The sequence below is a fragment of the Ammodytes marinus genome (genome assembly GCF_949987685.1).
Source record: "Ammodytes marinus genome assembly, chromosome: 23".
Taxonomy (NCBI): domain Eukaryota; kingdom Metazoa; phylum Chordata; class Actinopteri; order Uranoscopiformes; family Ammodytidae; genus Ammodytes; species Ammodytes marinus.
Genome location: NC_137227.1, coordinates 12,333,732 through 12,353,266, shown reverse-complemented (window position 1 = coordinate 12,353,266; position 19,535 = coordinate 12,333,732). Strand labels below are relative to the sequence as shown.

Here is a 19,535-nt window from a genome sequence, read left to right as displayed (position 1 = left end):
CCGGGCGCACACAGTACGGATAGGTGATGGATCGCGAGGAGATATTCTCCAGAATTTTTTAACAGGAAACGTCTGGAAGTAGAGTTCCTTCCTTGTGTCTCCACTATCTCTCTCCTTCTCTGTCTCCTCCTCAGTCCTCTGTCCACAGCCCTGAGCGGAGCTAATTAAATGCTTCTAAGTGAGTCGCCTCGCCTCGCCTGCCATTCCAGCCTCGGCGGAAAAGGTCATCCTACTCACAGGCACGAGGCAACAACGCTTCTCATGACTGTTTTCCTGTGGAGAAATTTAGCAGATTGTTAATTATCAGATTACAAGTTTGCCTTTCTTAAAGGCCAGCGCGCCGCCCCGAGTCGCCTGGCTGGACCGAGAGGAGGAAGACAGACCCCGAAGAGAGAGGAGAGAAAGAGAGGGAGAGGGGAGAGGGAGAGGGGAGAGAGAGGGTATGAGCAGTGAAGATGGCCAGGGGAGGGGTCCAGATATTCTCCTGGTATTCGAGTTGAGTCAGGGCTAGGATTCGTGATCAGACAGAGAGGATTGTTAGTGCCCGAAATGTAACTGGTCGATTGGCCTACTATGCTGCCTATAAGTATTCATTTTTTTGCCCATGATGTAACAACATATTACATTTTGCTAAATATGTTCCCCCTATTAGTGCTGTTATTTTATTACATTTAAAAGAGAGTATATAATGTATGGATTACATTGCTTCAATGTAGAGTGTTGTATGAATACATTTTCTTTTAAAAGTTTTAATGTCATTCAAAATGTAGTAGGTTGTTACATTATGGACAAAAACGCATTAGGTTTTGGACTCAACATTTTGTTCTGTTAATCGAACCAGTTATTACATTTTGGGTTTCATCACATGCTTTCCTATTACATTTACAAGGGCTCTCTGTCTGCAGATAGCTACCTCTGTTCTCTCACTCCTTTCACCTCTTTCTCACTCCGTCTGATGTCAAATTGGCTTGACCTGATCGTACTCCACTCTACCACTACTCCTAGACTAACAACACCAACAACACTTGTTTACTTCTCCTTCAATCGCTCAGCTCCTCCTGCTGTGTTGAAAGAGACACGAGGCCGCAGTCAAGCAAGCCAGGTGACATTTTGTGTTCATGTTATTGGAAGCAGGGCTGCATGTATAAGGGGGTACAAAAGAAAAAAAACCTGTGAGATTTCAGTCAGAGCGGTGCTTTTGTAATCATCAAAGGGGGGGTGTGGGCACTCACATTTGATTGTTAGGCACCCATGACTTACTGCTGAGGGGCTTGTTAGTGCGTTTGTGTGATGCCACTTGATGTATTGCCTGACTTTGAAACATGCAACTCCTGCTTGCACAGTGACTTTTCCGCACATTACCCCGCATAGAAAAACATCTATCTTTGTGGCAGAAAATGTCGCCTTGATCACCACCATCTGCTTGGTGCCATATAAGATGCCGATAAGCCACCAGGCACCTTAAGCCTTCCGTTTACAAGAAATAAAATGCTATCTGTTCAATTGCTCGTGTTTAACTCTGTTTCTTTTAGCCTGATCCCTCTGTGCCTCTGGGTGCGCTTGCTTTTCATGGCCATCAATCTGTAAATTGATACGTTGTGTTAATGAGCCAATAATTGGGTCGTGAATCAGCTGTGGAAATGGGCAATGGCAAGGTATTGACGAAAGATCTGTGCTTCATATCCCCCGCGGCCAAAAGGCAAAGGAACCCATAATCACTGCACTACGTTTGTAGTATTCGAAATTTCCCCTATATAGTATTCAGAAACTAGAAAGTCTAGTGCTCATCCACCGGACATACTTGAGTCAGTCAGAGAGATTTAAAAATTAGGGCTGTCAAATTAACGCGTTAATTTCGATTAATTAATCACAGAAAAATTAACGCGATTAAAAAAATTAACGCAGATTAATCGCACTTCTATAATGCCCTTTGACCCGGTGCAAAATTGGTGCGCAGCTCGGTGAGCTACACCGAGCTGCACCTGTAGCTTGCTTACACAGCCCGCACAGGTGAAAGGGATAAAAGTAGAGAGAGAAGCAGAGGAAAGGGCGGGGCCGAGGGCTCTATGGAAAATAAGCATGAAGGTAGGAAGACATCTTACTTTATTCTCCGCAGTGTCTGTGCATTATTGATTTAGTGGGTGCAACATTATAGGTTCAAAACAGTATCTATCAATCTTCCTCCGTGTGTCTCAATTTTGTTTGCTAGCTGTCTCGTCTCCCGCGTAAACGGACACCCGCCCCATGTGTGTGTGTGTGTGTGTGTGTGTGTGTGTGTGTGTGTGTGTGTGTGTATGTATGTGTGTGTATGTGTGTGTGTGTGTGTGTGTCAATATTTTTGCCTATGAGTACGACGATGGTGAATGAATCGGCATAAGCATATGTGGCAGTGCAGCGCTGTCTGTTGTGGAGACAGAAGTTACGAGAGACAGAGAGAGACACAGAGAGAGAGAGAAACAAACTGTAGCAGGCTATACAGCTGTTTATAAACAGGTATAAAAGTGTCATAAAAGTATGCGATTAATTTAGATTAATTAATCACAGAGCCTTTAATTAATTAGATTAATTTTTTTAATCGCTTGACAGCCCTATTAAAAATACATTCCAAGAAAAGGTCAGTCTAACAGCTGAGATATTAGATCCACCTTTGAATGATGAATTAAATAAAAGAACATTTGAACACATTGTACTTATTCCTGCTCCCCATTTCAATAGGTGATGTAGTCAGCTGTAGATTATTGCCAGTTATATCTTTGATTGAGGTTTCACTTGAGTTTATCAGTTTATATAATGATGATTCATGATGCATTGTAGATCGCTTGTGTTCCAATAACATTCGTTCCCAGACACCATCTAGCTCCTGTGCAGCCACACTACGTTGAGCAGTGTCCGTTCATCATGCTGGCTATTTAGATCCATTAGTTTGTTTGTTTAGCTAGTTAGGCAGCTAATATTTTTCCTGTCCACAAATGTATTTTGTGCAAAGGGTCGACTGACCTGTTACATGTTCAAACGTAATTACCACAGGGACATACCATGTTATTTGCTGAACACAACAACAAAAACCTAGCCTGGCTCCGCCCGCCCACTTCCGGCCAAATTTCATTTTCCCTTCAGTAATGAAGTACGATGGTCTGGTTGGACCAGGCTAACAAAAACCTAGTGAGTAAATAGAATATTATAATAGTATTGTTTAACACATTTTGCTTACATTTAGATTCTGTTTGAGACACATTATTATAATTCAAACCCAGGTTGAAGTAAGGAAGGTGAGGTGACTATAATTGAACGTAATTGTTTTTAAACCCTTTGTGGGAAGAGACAAGTCACAGATAAAGGGACAGGCAGTGAATACAGAGAGGGAGAGAGAGAAGTGAACAGAGAGAATGTCATGTTGAAGGCGTAGAGACAAGAGGACATGAGAGAGAGAGAGCAGCTTATGGAAAGCAGAGAGACTCAGAAAAGGGGTAGAGCTATTGTTATCCATTTTTTACCCTCCAACTGTCTTAATATGTTACTACATCATTATATCACTTTAAAGGTACAGAGCTCATTTTCACTAAAGTATGTACTGCTAGGTGGCATGTGCATTTACCGCTACAGATCAATAAAATCTGATCTCCACCTGTTCAAATAGCCTAAACTGTAGCCTACACATCATTGTATCATGTTTGAATGCCAAAATAATGGATACCACACTTCTTTGAGAACACCACCAAGGATTAGCCGCTGATCTCAATGGATACATAACACAATGAAAGTAACCTTAACAAAAATGACCACATTTTACCATGATATATTTAACCAGAGTGAATAAAACAAATGGCAGAATGTCAAAAAGGTTTAACAAAAGTGAGCAAATTGCTGTGTAAAAAAAACAATATTACCAAATATAGATAGTAGTGGTGGGCCGTTATCGGCGTTAACGTGCTGCGTTAACGCCAGACTCTTATCGGCGATAAAAAAAATATCGCTGTTAATCTCTTATTCCACCTCCTGTTCGGCTCAGGGGAGATGGTTCCCTCCAGGGCCGATGGCTGTTCGCCGTCGGGGTGAACCCCCTTCCGTGTGTTCTCTGGTTGGGTAATAATAGCCGGGGGCCGTTGTTGACACTTGAGGAGCCTTTCTTGCAGGAGCGAAGCTTCTCTCACACACCCGCCGCTCTCTTTCTCCATCACTTGCCCACGACACAATCGGGTATTGGAACGCAGGGTGGGTGTGTGTGGCCACCGGTCGCCACGTGACTATAAGTTTCCAAGTTTTAAACACTTCTATCTCTTCAACGTCAACGTCACCGTACCCAAATCCTAAATATCCCCATAGCAGACGCTATATTTCATCGGGGGGAAAACTTTGTTTTGCGCAACAGTTCAGCTTAGACTCGGCCGTAATGCTGCTGCACACACACACACACACACACACACACACACACACACAGACACAGACACAGGCACACACACGCTGCATGTCAGAGACGAGGGGCACTACCAAAAAGACGAGAGGAGCGGTTGGAGCAGTTGGAGCGTTTAGAGACACATGCGCGCACATTTATTTACATAAAATCGCAATCGCAGTCATTTGTGCAGTTATGTAAAATGTTTCACTAAGGAAAATTACAGAAAAAGTAACGCACAGTGACTTTGATGAGTAACTTTAATCGGATTACTGGTTTGGAGATAGTAACGCGTTAGATTACTCGTTACTGAAAAAAGAGGTCCGATGCCGGTAACGCGTTACTAAGTAACATCTTGTTGAACATTATTTATTTGCATCACCAATTATCATAGTAGAACAGCTTCCTCAAGCAGTTTGTGATGCATGTTGGAAACAGGAGATGAGCCCCTGGTCTGATGCGCCACCTGGCTTGAGAAACACGTTCTCTTACTTTGAGTCATTATTTAGGGAGCACACACATATTATGAATGAATTCAAATGAGCCATTTTAATCTAGATTAATCTAGATTAATTCCAAAATTCAATGATATTAATCTAGATTAAAAAAATGAATCTATGTCCACCTCTAATAGATAGATATTTGGGTTAAATGCTCTTTTCCCAGTAAGATTGCAGGGTGTATTGTGTGTGCTGTCTGTATTTCACATCCTCCAATGGCCTAACCTATTTTTCCTTTTTCTGACCTTCACCTCGCATTGGTTATTTATTTGTATCTAATGTACATGGGACGTTATTTGTGTCCATGCCTGGGGGTGGACCAATGCTCTCTGCCCAAACAGCCGCGCTGCCTAGCCAACTAAGTAAATAAATAGGACAAGAAGAACAAATGAATAACGAGATGGATGTTCCCTTCTCGGAGACACAGAGGCCTAATTTGAGCTAATAAAGGACCACATCAAGCGTGACCCCCCTCGCTGAGAAAGGGAGGGTCGATGGAGCGTCTGAGAAGCCCATGCAATCTCAAGTCAATTGCTCACGGGCCCAAACATCTCATCAGCTCCTTTTATCTTCACGGAGAGAAAGCGAGGTAAAGCGAGGTAGAAAATGGAGGAGAAAGGTAGCTGACAACAACTGATGTTTAAAAAAAAGAAAGATAAAAGAAAAGGTCATTTTCATTACTCGCCCTCTGCATGCCCTGTGTCACCGGATCGCTGCTGATCTGAAGAGGAGCCACTTAAGAATGAGCTGCTGTTGTTTTGTAATGCCGTCAATCGATGGATGACCACCATCACTGGGTTGAATTGGTGAAGGAGAGAAAAAGGGGGAAAAACCTCAATAGATGAACAAAATGAGTCTCTAACACTGTCCCTCTTGCCTTGTCTTCCGCTCTCTCTCTCTCTTTGGAGTTAGCCCCCTGATCTTTGGGGGTGGGGGGTTATGGGTAATCGCCAGAGTACTCCCAGCGCCCAGCTGTGATGTGATTTGTGGCAGAGAGCAGCCAATTACAACCATTGCGTCAATTTGTGCACAACGGTTACTGCAGGGGGATTGAAGGGCCGAGAAGACAGAGGGAAGGAGAACTAATTGTGAGAAAGGACCATGAATGTATTTTATAAGAAGGACGCTGGATCTTTAAAAATGGCGTCCTATTCATTTTCAATAGGATAGGTTGATCAGTGGCGCATGGTGCAATTTGACGCGGATACTTCCTGGTTATTGAGCATGCCCAGTGTTCTTTCTCACTGAGTGCCGGTTGGAGGGTTGCATTAATAAACAGTTAAAGTGCATAGTTGTCCAGTTTGTGGTCGAATATGAATGATAATGTTGAAACTGGACAGTGAACTAAAGGAATTAGAAAAACAGCCACATTATCAGGTAAAACTGAAAGTGAACATATCTGAAATATCCCAAACTAAGGGGGCTAAAGTGGCTCAATACTTTCACATTAACACTGGTCCACATGACTACTTGTATGGAAAAGGGATTGTTCATAGTTATGAACCAACAAGACGTTATCGCTCAACCCCACACTGCCTCTCAGCTTTTTGGAGCTTTATGGCATTTTTCAACTCATTGTTTTGGTTTTCCAGTTGCAACTTCACTGTTTTTGTATTCTTACTGGTCTCAGTGGGGCCGTTTTCAGCTGCAGCAGACATCGGCTTCAAACTAAATGTTCTGGAATAACCCCACTGTTACCCTATGTCTCTCCAGCACCAAACAGCAGAAAAAAGAAAAAGAAGATTGGAGACCAAAACAGAGCAAAATGGAAACTGAAAATTGGACTTACATTGATCAGGCGCACAGTTTGCAAGTCTTTGTATATACCATTATGGAATACGCAATATTTAAATATTGGAAGGATATTTCTCCAAGTATTGGATCCAAATTGTTTCCCTAGCATTTATGTAAGTTTTAATTTATCATGTAGAAACATCTGTTGTAAGGCAAGACAAGTTTATTTGTATAGCACAATTCAGACACAAGGCCATTCAAAGTGCTTTACAGGGGCATAAAAATCTTTAAGATTAGACATTCAAAATCACCTTTTAGAAATAGTAAAACAAAGAAAATAGAGGGACTCAATTATATATTTGATCACAGCCAGTATCATCTTGCTATTAACGAGTCTGTGTGTATGTACATCTATATATAATGAGAAGAGTTGACAGAATATTCATAACAAACACACATCAAGAAGATAATGCCACACACACACACACACACACACACACACACACACACACACACACATCAACGCAAAGGCCATTGCCACCAAAACTATATCAATGTGGCGAGGAAAGTAGACAAATGCTAAGGAAAAGTGTTCCTTTTTAAAAGAGGAAAGTAGGGAGATAAATACATAAAGACAAAGGAATAAAAATAAATAGGGGTTGACTTTTCACATTCCCTAAGATGCTGAGAGGGCACGGCGTTGCGTTTGTAAAAAGTAAAATTCACCCACACTGACGTCCCATACAGCACAAGTCTCCTCGCTTTAGCCTGAAATATGCCAGCAAACATTCCATAAGATATCAGCCAACTTTAAAACTTCTGACCCAGTCGGAAATGAGAGGGAGAAAACTGCGAAAAATACACTGCCCCACATTCGCCTATTTCCTACCATTAAGTTAATTTCCTTTCCATACTTCCTTCATTAGCGCTCGTGTTAAGCTCTGCAGAATTGCTAATACGTTAATTGAGGGCTTCTTAAGACTTTGTAGGTGACATTGAGAGGGAGATTGGCTCCACTATGTGTGGGAATGAGCTTTGCATAATATTTAATGGCCGCTCATGATCCACATTGTGCAGAGACTCCTTTGCTCATACTAACACACACACACACACACACACACACACACACACACACACACACACACACACACACACACACACACACACACACACACACACACACACACACACACACAATCTCTCTATCTCTAAATATTTATACAGTATATGTAGATATTTATTCACACATACCCACAGAAGCACAGTGTCCTGCTATGAGTATGGTGTCAGCATTAATTAAACACATTGTCTCCCACTAGGAGGGAAGCTGTGTGTATTTGAGTGTGTGAAATATGTACGATCAGTCACCTTATGTCTTGTGGGATGAACATTTATACAATTTCCTCCATCACACACACGCAAACACAAACTCATGGCAGTGTCAAGGCAATTGTCTGTATTCATTCTGTGTGTGTATTTGTGTGTGTGTGTGTGTGTGTGTATAACTGTGTGTGATTGTGGTCAGACAGGTTGACAGTGCATGCAGAGAGATGGTTGAGAAAACCTCAGGCAGACAGGCAGGCAGCAGCTGTGTTGGGACTTCCCATTGGGGCCAAAGGTTTCCTGTCTCTCTCTCGCTCTTTATCTCTTTGCCTCTCTCTCTTTCTCTCTATCTATGTCTCTTTGCCTCTCTCTCTCTTCTCCCCCCAGAGGCTTTGTGTAGACAAAAGAGACCTCAGTCAACACACTTACACATATAGACACTCATCGTCCATTGAAGACCAATACTATGCTAGCCAACAGGCCACAGATGGTTGCCTGAGTGTCAGAAGAAATACATTGTAAAATGAAATATTGAAAGAGAAGTCTAGTATGGTAATTCTGTATCTTGAGTTTCTTTAATTTTGTGTGTGTGTGTGTGTGTCCATGCTTTTCCGGGTAGCTGCAGGACAGCTTGATTAGCTAGCTGTCCGCTGCCAGAATTGTCAAAACAGATCAACCTTGAACAACCTTTCCGTCCACTTGATAAGCCCGACTTACCTTTCAAAAGCTCTTATGTCATTCACTCATTCACTGCATTGAATAAACTGAGCAGAGAGGAGTAATACAGAGTTGCTCAGATAAGAAAATCTAGTATGCTACATTGGTTTAAAAAGAAAAAACATAAAAAAAAAACATTCAGAATTTTTATTTTCCAAGTTATAATTTATTTCTAGGAACAGTTGCACTAGTCGTAGACATCTGCAATGCATGGCAATGTTAAGAAGAATTATGTGGCTTTGCGTGTTTTTCAGTACTATAATGTACTTGATACATTGTATACTGTAGAGTTTTGATGCAAGTGCTTTTCTAACTAATATGGCATTATTTTCCTGCTTAATACTGTAATAAATAATGCTACATTTTGGCATTGCTGTAGAAGTTAAGGATATAAATATTTCCTACACCACCGGTCTGGTATATTACAAAAAAAACAATGCTGTTGTTCAGGTATGGGCATCGCTGGCACAGATATTGCGGCAGTAGGTAAAGCGATAAGAAGCAATTTGTATGAATTTGTTCAAGTTGGAAATGAAGCTCAATGCACTCGAGGTCTTGTTAAAGCCCTGAGCGAGAGACGGAACATAAATTTGAAAATGCATTTGAATTACAGAGATGGGCTCCTCCATTTTGCTAAATGAAAATGTGAAAGCCTTGCAAATCAAATCCCAACTAGTCTGGCGCACCTCAGTGCTGTGTAATAATATTTCTCTCCAGGATATATTGCCAGAGTGTTACGGTTTATTTTATCACGAGGTGCCATATATTTCTGTGACAGTCACCTATTTTCTGGGTTTTGTCTTATTTTGTGTGGTTAGTTTTAGCCATTGGTTTTGACTGGCTCCGGAAGTAATTGGCCAGGGATCAAGATCACCTGTGGTGCAGAGTGTTGGGGCTGGCTCGTTAATGGTAGTTGGGAGCAGCTGGGTGCATTTTCCCTCTGGCCAATAAGGGTGTGACGCCGCCCTTTATCAAGGCATAAAATACCTGGGAACTGGGGAACCAAGCCAATGTTCTGGACTGGCAAAAGACCAGAGCAGACCTGAAAACACTACAGCGCAAACATAACATAACATTACAGAAGTACTTCATGAGATATGTTTGTCTGCTACTCACTTGCCTTTCAAATCAGTTTAATTTTGGGTAACCTATAGGGGAGAGCTCATGGAATTGTGCAAGAGTTCACTTGCCTGACCTTAGACGAGTACCTGCAAGCTTTAATTTATCAACATCTTTTGATTTGGGACACACACATTTTCTATTTTATATATTACAAGTAAGGACTTAAGAGGCATGTGTTTGTTATATTTGAAAAAGCATTTATTGTTTTACCCATCCAATGTGTCTTTTTTTTGTGTCTTTTTTTGGAGCATATATAAATTGGAGTTTTGTAATATAATGAAAGAGCACACAATACCCTTTACCAATTCAACGCAGAGCTGGAATGTACAGTATGTTGTGAAAGATACCTGCTGCACATCAAGTGATTTCATTAAGTGAAATCTTTCTCTTCTCTCCTGTAAAAACCAATCTCTGCCGGTCTGTCATGCTGAATAAGTAGTTATTGAGCAAAAAGATTGAAAGTGAGAAAGAAGTGATTGGGCTAAGAGGCTCAGCGAAAGAGAGGGCAGGGAGCGAGGGAGACACGGCTGAAGGAAAAGCGAGACAGTTCGGGCAGGAGGATGACAAGAGAAGGCAGACAAAGCTGAAGAGCTAATGGGAAGCACAGAGAGATGGAGAGATGGGATTTGACTGAATAAATGAAAAAAAAGGCAGGGCTGACAGACTGCAAGAGCCAAAATTAGAGACTAGCCCTAGGAGGCAAAAGATGTGGTGTAGGGGGGAGCTCTGCTACTTGCTATTCCAGGTGTCATCTTTTCCAGTCCCTGCTGATTAGTGCCTGAACATATCTCCTGGGGAGAAAATTAAATATTGATCTATTTTTCTCTCTTCATTCTAAACCACCACCCATGTCTTTTTTTTAACATCGCTTCTTTTTTTTCTATTGAAAAGACCATAACTGATGGAATTTGAAATGTGACTGGTCAGGGGTACGCTGTGTTAGGGAGCTTTCACATATGACAAGAAAAAGTCGCCCGAGTGCCCTGAGGTCCATTCATTGCACTCTGTCCAGTGCAGGGAAAGCTGTGGCGCCTTACATGCCTGCAAGATTCATGGCCACACTCAAATGTGTTTCTCCATAAGTGACTCATCCAGGGGACCCAAAATGATTAAATTTAGACAATACTTTATATTATTGTATAGTTAATTATCTGACATACCAATTTACTTGAATCCTTTTGCAACCTAAACATATCAAGTGTGCAGAATTGCATTCCGTTTTAGATTTGACAGACAGTCAGTATTGTGGTATTTCAGGCTGAGACTCATATCATAATGCTGTTCGTGTGTCCTTCAAGTGAGATACAAATGTTTGCATTCTCAATACAGCGATCTAAAATGAGGATGTTTTGAACCAAATTTCATGACATCATCTATTCAGTAGTTGACTAAGATCTTGACTTAAAGCCACACGTCAACCTTTTATGCAGTCAAAAAATATTTTGCAGTAATGTGTAATGTGGTAGATTTTTTTTATTTTTACACTGAAAGGTAAATCAGAACCAGTCATCAGAACAGTAACAAGTTAGAGATTATGTTCCCTTTGCAAAGAAACAAGCTAGCCGTTTCCTACTTATTCCATCTTTATGCTAAGCTAACAGGCTACTGGATCCTGCAACATATTAATTGTACACACATGAAGGTGGTATGATTCCCTGCTCAGCATGACATATCAAACTATAGCCTACTATATACAATAGTTATTTACTTTGCCAGGCAAAAAAAAATCCCCCCTTCAACTACACTGTGAAGAGTGACTAATCTCTTAACGGGGACCCACATTTCTGTGGTGGGTTCAGTTGGTGCCTGAATGTAATGTGAATACAATGGTGTGCTCAATTGGTGTGGAACATGGTGGTGTGACAACGGGGAAAGCATGACACCAGTTTTAACTCAATAAGATGTCTATGCTAAGACCATGACGCTGCTATTGATAATCCTGCAGGGACACTGACAGGAACATTTTAGGGGACTTTTTATGACCACAAGATGTGACACATCGAACAGTCAAAATAATTAAACTATTAACATCCTTCAAGTCCACCTTGTCCTATGCCTTCCCAGGTGGTATCACAAATCCTCCTCCTCCACCTGAGTCTTCTGGGTGGCATGAGAAGAACATTCACACATGGTAATCCTCTGCTTTGTTCCACTTGTCCCTCCTCCTCTACCCCATGTCGTCTTCTCTCGCCAAGCGCTGGCTTTCAATGTGACGGCCTCACCTGTGAGGGCCCAGAGTGGTTGTGACAGGCCGGGATAGCAGCCGTTCCCTGCTGTCTGGAAGAATTAACTCTCTCCCTCTTTCGTGATGACTGGGGATGCCTCCTGCCCCCCCGTCCCCTCTATATACAGGCTACTGCAGGGGGTCTCCTCCAAATGACAGGGCCAATTTGGCCCACCATGGATTGTGTACAACACAATGAGTGATTCAAATAATGTTTTATGATGAATATCTTAAAGTGTGTTTGTTTGAGAAAAGTATTTGTTGAAATTGTATTTAGGATCACATTTAGTTGTTGGGGTCCACACAAAAGATAAAAACAAGACATTCAACATTATATAAATATTTCCACATGTCCCGTGAATTTGGAGATGGTGTGTGTTGTTAAATAGAAAATCATTATTGTTTAGACAGGTGATTACTAATTGGATGATTTCTGAGTCTGGTCTGTTGTCAGGGTGTTTTTGGAAGATGGCGGTGATGGCTTGAATTCCAGGATTATGAATAAAGTGGCAACGTATAGAGGTGCTACATCTGCTTGTTTAACAACAAAATGAAGCAGCTTGCTAACTGTGAAACATTAGCGTAAGCACTGCACACAATCAAGACTATTGCCAGGGACACTGTCAGCCTCTACCGACCTCCACACTACATTACACTGTGTACATTGTAGACAGTTTAATGGTGCAAGGCAGCAAACAGAGCAAGTACAGACATTATACTGATGAGTAATATTTCTTCTGTCTGCCTGTGACTTCAACACAAACACCTTTTAGGCTGAATTGATTGCTTCTTTCTGACCTGGACTCAACGGGTGTCTCACATTCAACAATGATTTGAGATGGATGAATGTTGCTTATTATGTGCAGATCTCCTTTTTGGACATGTTACTACTACTATGTTACTATATGTTATGCTGGACACTGTGTGTGTGTGTGTGTGTGTGTGTTTGTGTGTGTGTTTGTGTGTGAGAGAGAGAGAGAGAAGGCTCCTCCACCCAAACTACATCATGATACATACCATGTTCTTTCCTTATCTGTCACGTGGCAAACCACCAAGATAGCTGAATGCTGCAGCGGTTGCCTTAACATTATGATAATCCAGTCATCAACTTTCAAGTCATTATGTGATTACAGTAGGCACTGAAACAACAATCAACACTAGAAATTAGAAAAAGGATTATATTTATTGCCTTTTAAAGTTATTTTCATTATGTGCTCATATTAAATGGAATACTGTATGAGAAGCAAAGCACGGAAAGCCCCATCTGAAAATATTTCAAGCAATGTTTACACAGAAGACGAGATGACTTTTTTTCCAATGTGATTCTTTAGATAAGTACATTTTGTTCATGTGGTCTGGATGCAGAACTTTCGTAGCCCTTTCGCTATTGGATGTCACAGAAGTGACACTGCGCTCTTAAAGTGGTTTCACCTTGACTTTGGCTTTTACTAGACAGCATGAAGTAATGGTAATGTGTGGATACTGCGTTTTCCACACCGGTGACTGCGTTTAGGTTAATGCAGTCTTGACTGGTTAGTAGTGCGATTTATTTACTGTGTCTTCTCAAGTACCAGTGTCCAATAAACTTTGTGGAGAATAAATTGAATTCCATTTTTTATTTGAGGCATAAAGAGATTAGTCTATTTGTCAAACTGCATGCAATTTGAGTAATATATTTCAATACTAGGCAACTGTAGAAAACCTTTTCACTGTTCAGTTTTCAAATATGCCACTGCAATGCATGACGTCTATTACTTTTTGGTAACTATAAACATTCAAGTTAATAATCAGAATAAATTGTCATTGCTTCATTATAGGTGTCATTTGTTCACTTCTCGATCGCAAAGGTAACAAAGCAATATTTGTTTGCTATTCTAAATGAAAGCAAGTGAACACACCAAAGTCCTGCTGTTTGTAGCACCATCAAGTTTGGGTGTTGGCTCAGAGCTTTTTACATTTTACCTCCCGTCCTAGACCCTCTGCATTTCTGTCTGCGTGTACTTTCTTCACAAGGCCTGCCATCCATGAGCCCTGTACCAAGATGCCCACAGGCTTTTCCACCACACTCCCTCATTCACCCGCGCTCACCTGTCCTCACTTCCCTTATCAGCCACTTACCATATGTACTAGACCTGATGCCTTGCTGCAGTGCCAGATCATTTTAGCTGCAGTTTTGCCTTATGTTGTTTCCCCTCGAGCGTCTGTCTGAACCTGTCTTCCTGTTACCTGGCTCCCCACTGCATGTAAGAAAAGGGAATCAAGACAGCATTGAGTAGAATAACAATGTAAATGACAATTTGACAATTCATAAGCCAATTAGCAATGTGTGTCATTATAAATACATGTTATGGAGTATTTGTTAGTTTTGATATCAATCTTCCACAAAAAATGGATGGCTGGTTTTGAAGTGGAAATAAGCTGTTATCGCTGTTTTCTCTCATCTTTACTTTCCTGTTTGGCCCTCACAGACATTAAGACTTATTGTCCCTGACGTGGTAACTGTAAAGCAGACGCTTGCAAACCAATTCCCACTTTTCCCACAATCGACCTCTCTTTTCCACATCGGTGAGCAATCGCTGTGAGAAGAATAATCCTGACCTTTGGTTTTATAGACCATTTGTGATGTGGGATAAAAAAAAATGTCAAATGGGATTCCACTAGCATCTATACAGGCATTGAAAAAAGAAATCCAACAGCCCTAAGAATCACTGGCTGCAAAAAGCGCGTGCGTGTGTGTGTGTTCAGTATGGGTACCTTTTATCCTCAAGTTCAATTTGAACTTTCACGCACCATAAATAGCCGTCAAGCGGACATTGTAAACTTGTGAGATGGAGAAAAAGACAGCTCTTACATTAAATGGACGACCCCAGAACAGATGGGATGCTTTGCTCTGCTGACAAAGCCCAAGGCCTCAGACCAGACTCCATCATGATGACCAGTGCACCGTGGATTCCACCGGAGAAATAAAGTAAATCTTGATCTTGAATGGCTCGGCTCCCAACATCCAATTATTCAGCATCAGGGAAAGCCTCTTCTCTTCCTAGGCTGACTTTATTTGAAAAAATTTCAACAGGCCAAACAGGAAATGTGCTTTCATTTCCAGAGGCAGCCGAGAGCCAAGATTGAACGCCATTTTAATGAGCTTTCCCAATGAGGTGCCACCTGTTTTATCCAGATAATTGGATGATTGGCCACCCTTAAACGACCCCGGCTTGGCAAGCAATCTTTCTTTCCTTCTCTCTCTGCCAAATATGCAAACTCCACTCTCAAGACTAACCATAACCAACGCGTGAAGAAATCATATTGTTACTGAAAGGACTCAACAGATGAGAAAACTGAAGCAAAGAGAAGACACACCGTTCAGCTTTTGCAGACATAATTCTTTCGGTTTAGCCTGCTGCTGTAAACCTTTTCAGCACTGTTGGAGAGCTTGGCATTTTTCTTTCACCTCATCAAACATAAATCCATTTCAATACGACTGCTTTACATAAAGTATGCGATTACCCCGGTTGTGGTACATCCCTGTATGAATGCTGTTGTAGCTTCCTAACCTGCGTCATTTCATAATAGCACCATGCTATACTTGGTGTTAATTAGACCAGATTTAGAAATGTCACACTTCACTGATGGCTTTAACAATAACCTGAAAGATTTCTGTGTCATTATAAATCCATTTTCTATAGAGTAGACACTGGACTCCCCACTGGGAACATCCACATGATTATATCCATTTCACAGTGCAATATTGAACACCACACACTATGAAGAACGTGATAATTCCATCATTTCACCCTGCTGGTATACATATAGCAGACATAGCTGGTGGATGGCTGCAAAGCCAATTTCAACTTCTGGCTATCACTCTAGGAGGATTATTAAAAAGAGACATCACACAGAGAGATGTCTTCAATATAATATAGAAATGAAGAGACCAGCATCATTGTGAGCACAAAGGGTAATTTGTATATTTTTACCAAAACAAAATCGTTTTAGTAAATGAAAATGTAAGCAATGGAGTTTGACACCCTTGTAATCTACTGATAAAGAATAAGAATGATTAAAATGATATAGAAAATAAGAATAGACATAGTTTTTCACCGTGACAAATGAAACGGCGACCTAAATGAAAAAACGCTCCCATTATTTTTATTAGGAGGTGCCAAAAAAAGTGTCAATCCAAGCTTGGGGGGCGGAGCTATGGGTTCATGCATAAAGCAACAATATACCACATAACCTACTTCCCTTCATATTTCATGGTCCGTCATTATCAGAACATAAATGCTGCGAAAGCCTGCAGCACACAATCAATCTAGATATCCTGCAATAAATGTGTACTTTGGACTGAAACACACCCTTGTGTTACATGTGTCGCAACAGTTTTCGCAGAGGAGGTCAGACAAAGTTTCACCAAGAGACTCACGGGCTGAAATCCATACTATCAGCTTCACTTCACTTTCATTCAACCAGACCAAACTAGCAGCTTCTTCTGACACACAGAAGGTGAGTTTGGATGCCTTCCTATACTTGTTTTTTGTATGGTAGAAACCTATTCAGGATATCCCAATACATGGGGTCAGATGCAGCATGCTGAAAAGTTCTGGATGCCTACTACATTAGGTCATAACATTTAGTGTGGAAATCAGCATGCTTTTTTGGCGTTTTCTGACCCGTAATCTACTGCACACCGGAAGTTATGTCACATTGTCTCCGAGTGAAAGCAATGAGGCAGATATATAAGCAAGAGGCAAGTTCATTGAACGATGTTATGTTGAAATAAATGAGTAAAAGTATGTCCGAATTTGTATGCCTTCTGTATGCAAACTGCCTTCTGTATGCAAACTGCCTTCTTATAATCGGCAGTAGTACGTAAATAAGTAAAAAGAAAGAGTATGCAATTTGGAACACATGATTTGACTTAAAACAGGATTTGGAGGGAAAGCTTTTATCAGTTAAATTAGTAAGAGAGGGAGGGAAGCCACACCTGACAGCTTACCGTCTGCTCTGTTTTCAGCTTAACTTTGAGACAAATGGCTTCTAGATCGGAGAAGTATCTCTGCTGTCCTGTCTGTCATGACGTCTTCAGAGATCCTGTCCTTCTGTCGTGTAGCCACAGCTTCTGTAAAGACTGTCTGAAGAGATGGTGGATAGACAAACCAACACACAAATGTCCAGTTTGTAAGAGGAGATCTTCAAGGGCAGAACCACCCTGTAACCTGGTGTTAAAGAACTTGTGTGAGGACTTCTTACTGGAGAGAGATCAAACAGCACCAGAGGCTATCTGCAGTCTGCACTCTGAGAAACTCGAACTCTTCTGTCAGAACCATCAGCAGGCAGTTTGCGTCTCCTGCTGCGAGTTAGAAAGACACTTCGACCACAGATTCATAACCATAGAAGAAGCGGCAGCACGACACAAGAGGAAACTTAAGGGACAACTTGAGCTCGTAGAGGGGTCCTTAGAGCTTTTTAAACGAGTTAAAGTGAAGTCTGATCAAATAGCGGAACACATAAAGGTCCAGACCCGACGCACAGAGAGGCAGATTCGGGAGCAGTTTAAGCAGCTTCACCAGTTTCTCGAAGAGGAAGAAGAGGCCAGGATGGCTGCACTGAGGGAGGAGGAGGAGCAGAAGAGTCAGGTGATAAAGGAGAAGATAGAGGTTCTCAGCAGAGAGATAGCAGCTCTTTCGGACACAGTCACAGCCACAGAGGAGGAGCTGAGAGCTGAACACCTCTCATTCCTGCACAACCACAAGGCTACGATGGAAAGAGTCCAGCAGCTCTTCAGACTGGATTATCCAGAGTTTCTCTCAGGAGCCCTGATAGACGAGGCCAAACACCTGGGAAACCTGACCTTCAACATCTGGAACAAGATGAAGGACATGGTCTCCTACACCCCTTTGATTCTGGACCCAAACACGGCTCATCCAGAATTCATCCTGTCTGAAGATCTGACCAGTGGGAGACTAGAAGAGGAACAGCAACTCCCTGATAATCCAGAGAGGTTTGATGTCTACCGCTCTGTCCTGAGCTCTGAGGGCTTCAACTCAGGGACTCACAGCTGGGATGTCCAGGTTGGAGAGAGTACCGACTGGTTACTAGGTGTGTGTGCAGAGTCTGTCTCGAGGAAAGGATGCATTAAAGGATTATGGGGAATAAGGTTCAATGAAGGTACATACTCAGCATGGTCACCATCATATCATGAGACTGTTCTCCAAGATCAGAAGAAGTTCCAAAAGATCAGAGTGAATCTGGATTGGAACAGAGGAAAGCTGTCGTTCTCCAATCCAGATACTAACAAACAGATACACACCTTCACACAAACTTTCACTGAGAAGTTGTTTCCATTCTTCAACCCTTGGGATGAACTTCCTCTGAGGATAGTACCACTGAAGGTCTGTGTGACGGTAGAACAGAGCAGTTAGAGATTAAGATGTTTTAAAATGTGTATATCTTAAAAGGGAAGTCCCTGCATTAGTCCTGCTGCCTCTATTGGTTTTTATCGTCTACATTTTTTATTCGTTGTTTTAGTTTGACTGTTAGGTTTCTGTTTCTCTCATTGACCTTTTCTCTGATTTTAATGTGAGGGTCGATTGGTCTTTTCTTTCTAGTGATTGTTATAATATTTAGATTTATCTTGTAGCTGATGATCCAAATAATTTTTTATTTTTTTTGATAAATGTATGTTTGAGCAGCCAAACATTGTCCAGACTCAACACACTATATTTTAAGCTAAAATTAAGTTTCCAAAAATTAAGAATGTTTAAAGAATGTTCAAAAAGTTAAATAAATCCCATCATGAATAATTGAAATATCATGTACCAAGTTTCAAATTCATACAATAAAGAAAAGTTAAGTCTGTCAAAGTGTTGGCATTCAGTTTATCGTAATAGTAAATACTGCTTAGTCATTTGTACAGAGGACGAATCGCTCTATTTTAGTGTGTTTTCCCTGCCCTCCAAAAACACAAAAAGATATCTCATTCATTAGGGGCAGCATGTCCGTTCACAACACCATTTGGTTCGGTCCCATAACAGATGCTAATCATTGCAAGTGCAGCTATGAATGCATTACAGCATCACGTACCAGATTCTTTTTTGTTGGAAAAAGTAGTATTCCAGACAGTTCCTCTCAGATAAGACAATTACCATTCACAGAGTCTGCAACACCTGGAGCCTAAGCGTAAAGTCAGTTTTTTTTCTTTTAGATAGAAATACAATTCAAATGTGTGAAAGAACACAATCCATTTTAGAGTGGCTTCTCTGGTTAAAATCCCTTCATCATGGGGACAGGAAAGTGTTTTGTGCGTCCAAATTGAGACAAACAGGCCGACTATCAAATGGACAAACAGATATGTTGTCCAAAGTGTCTGTGGATTATGTGCTTAGTTCCAGGAAAAAAAGAAAGCTGTCTGTTTGTGTGTTTGTTCAAGCCTGTGTATGTATGTGTGTGTGTGTGTAAAATATTTGAACCTGAGAATGTGGTGGGGGAGGGGCCGATTTAGCTGGGTAATTGAGTGCTTAATCCC

At 41.3% G+C, this 19,535-nt stretch overlaps 1 protein-coding gene across 1 annotated transcript; it reads left to right on the top strand.

Annotated features, from left to right (window-relative positions):
• Positions 1-17,040: 17,040 nt before the first annotated feature.
• LOC307269485 (E3 ubiquitin-protein ligase TRIM39-like) lies at positions 17,041-18,432 on the top strand (the record flags this gene model as incomplete). The annotated part of the gene is made up of 1 exon (XM_080052461.1): positions 17,041-18,432. The coding sequence occupies one exon, from the start codon at positions 17,041-17,043 to the stop codon at positions 18,430-18,432; it is 1,392 nt and encodes a 463-aa protein (XP_079908587.1).
• Positions 18,433-19,535: the final 1,103 nt, after the last annotated feature.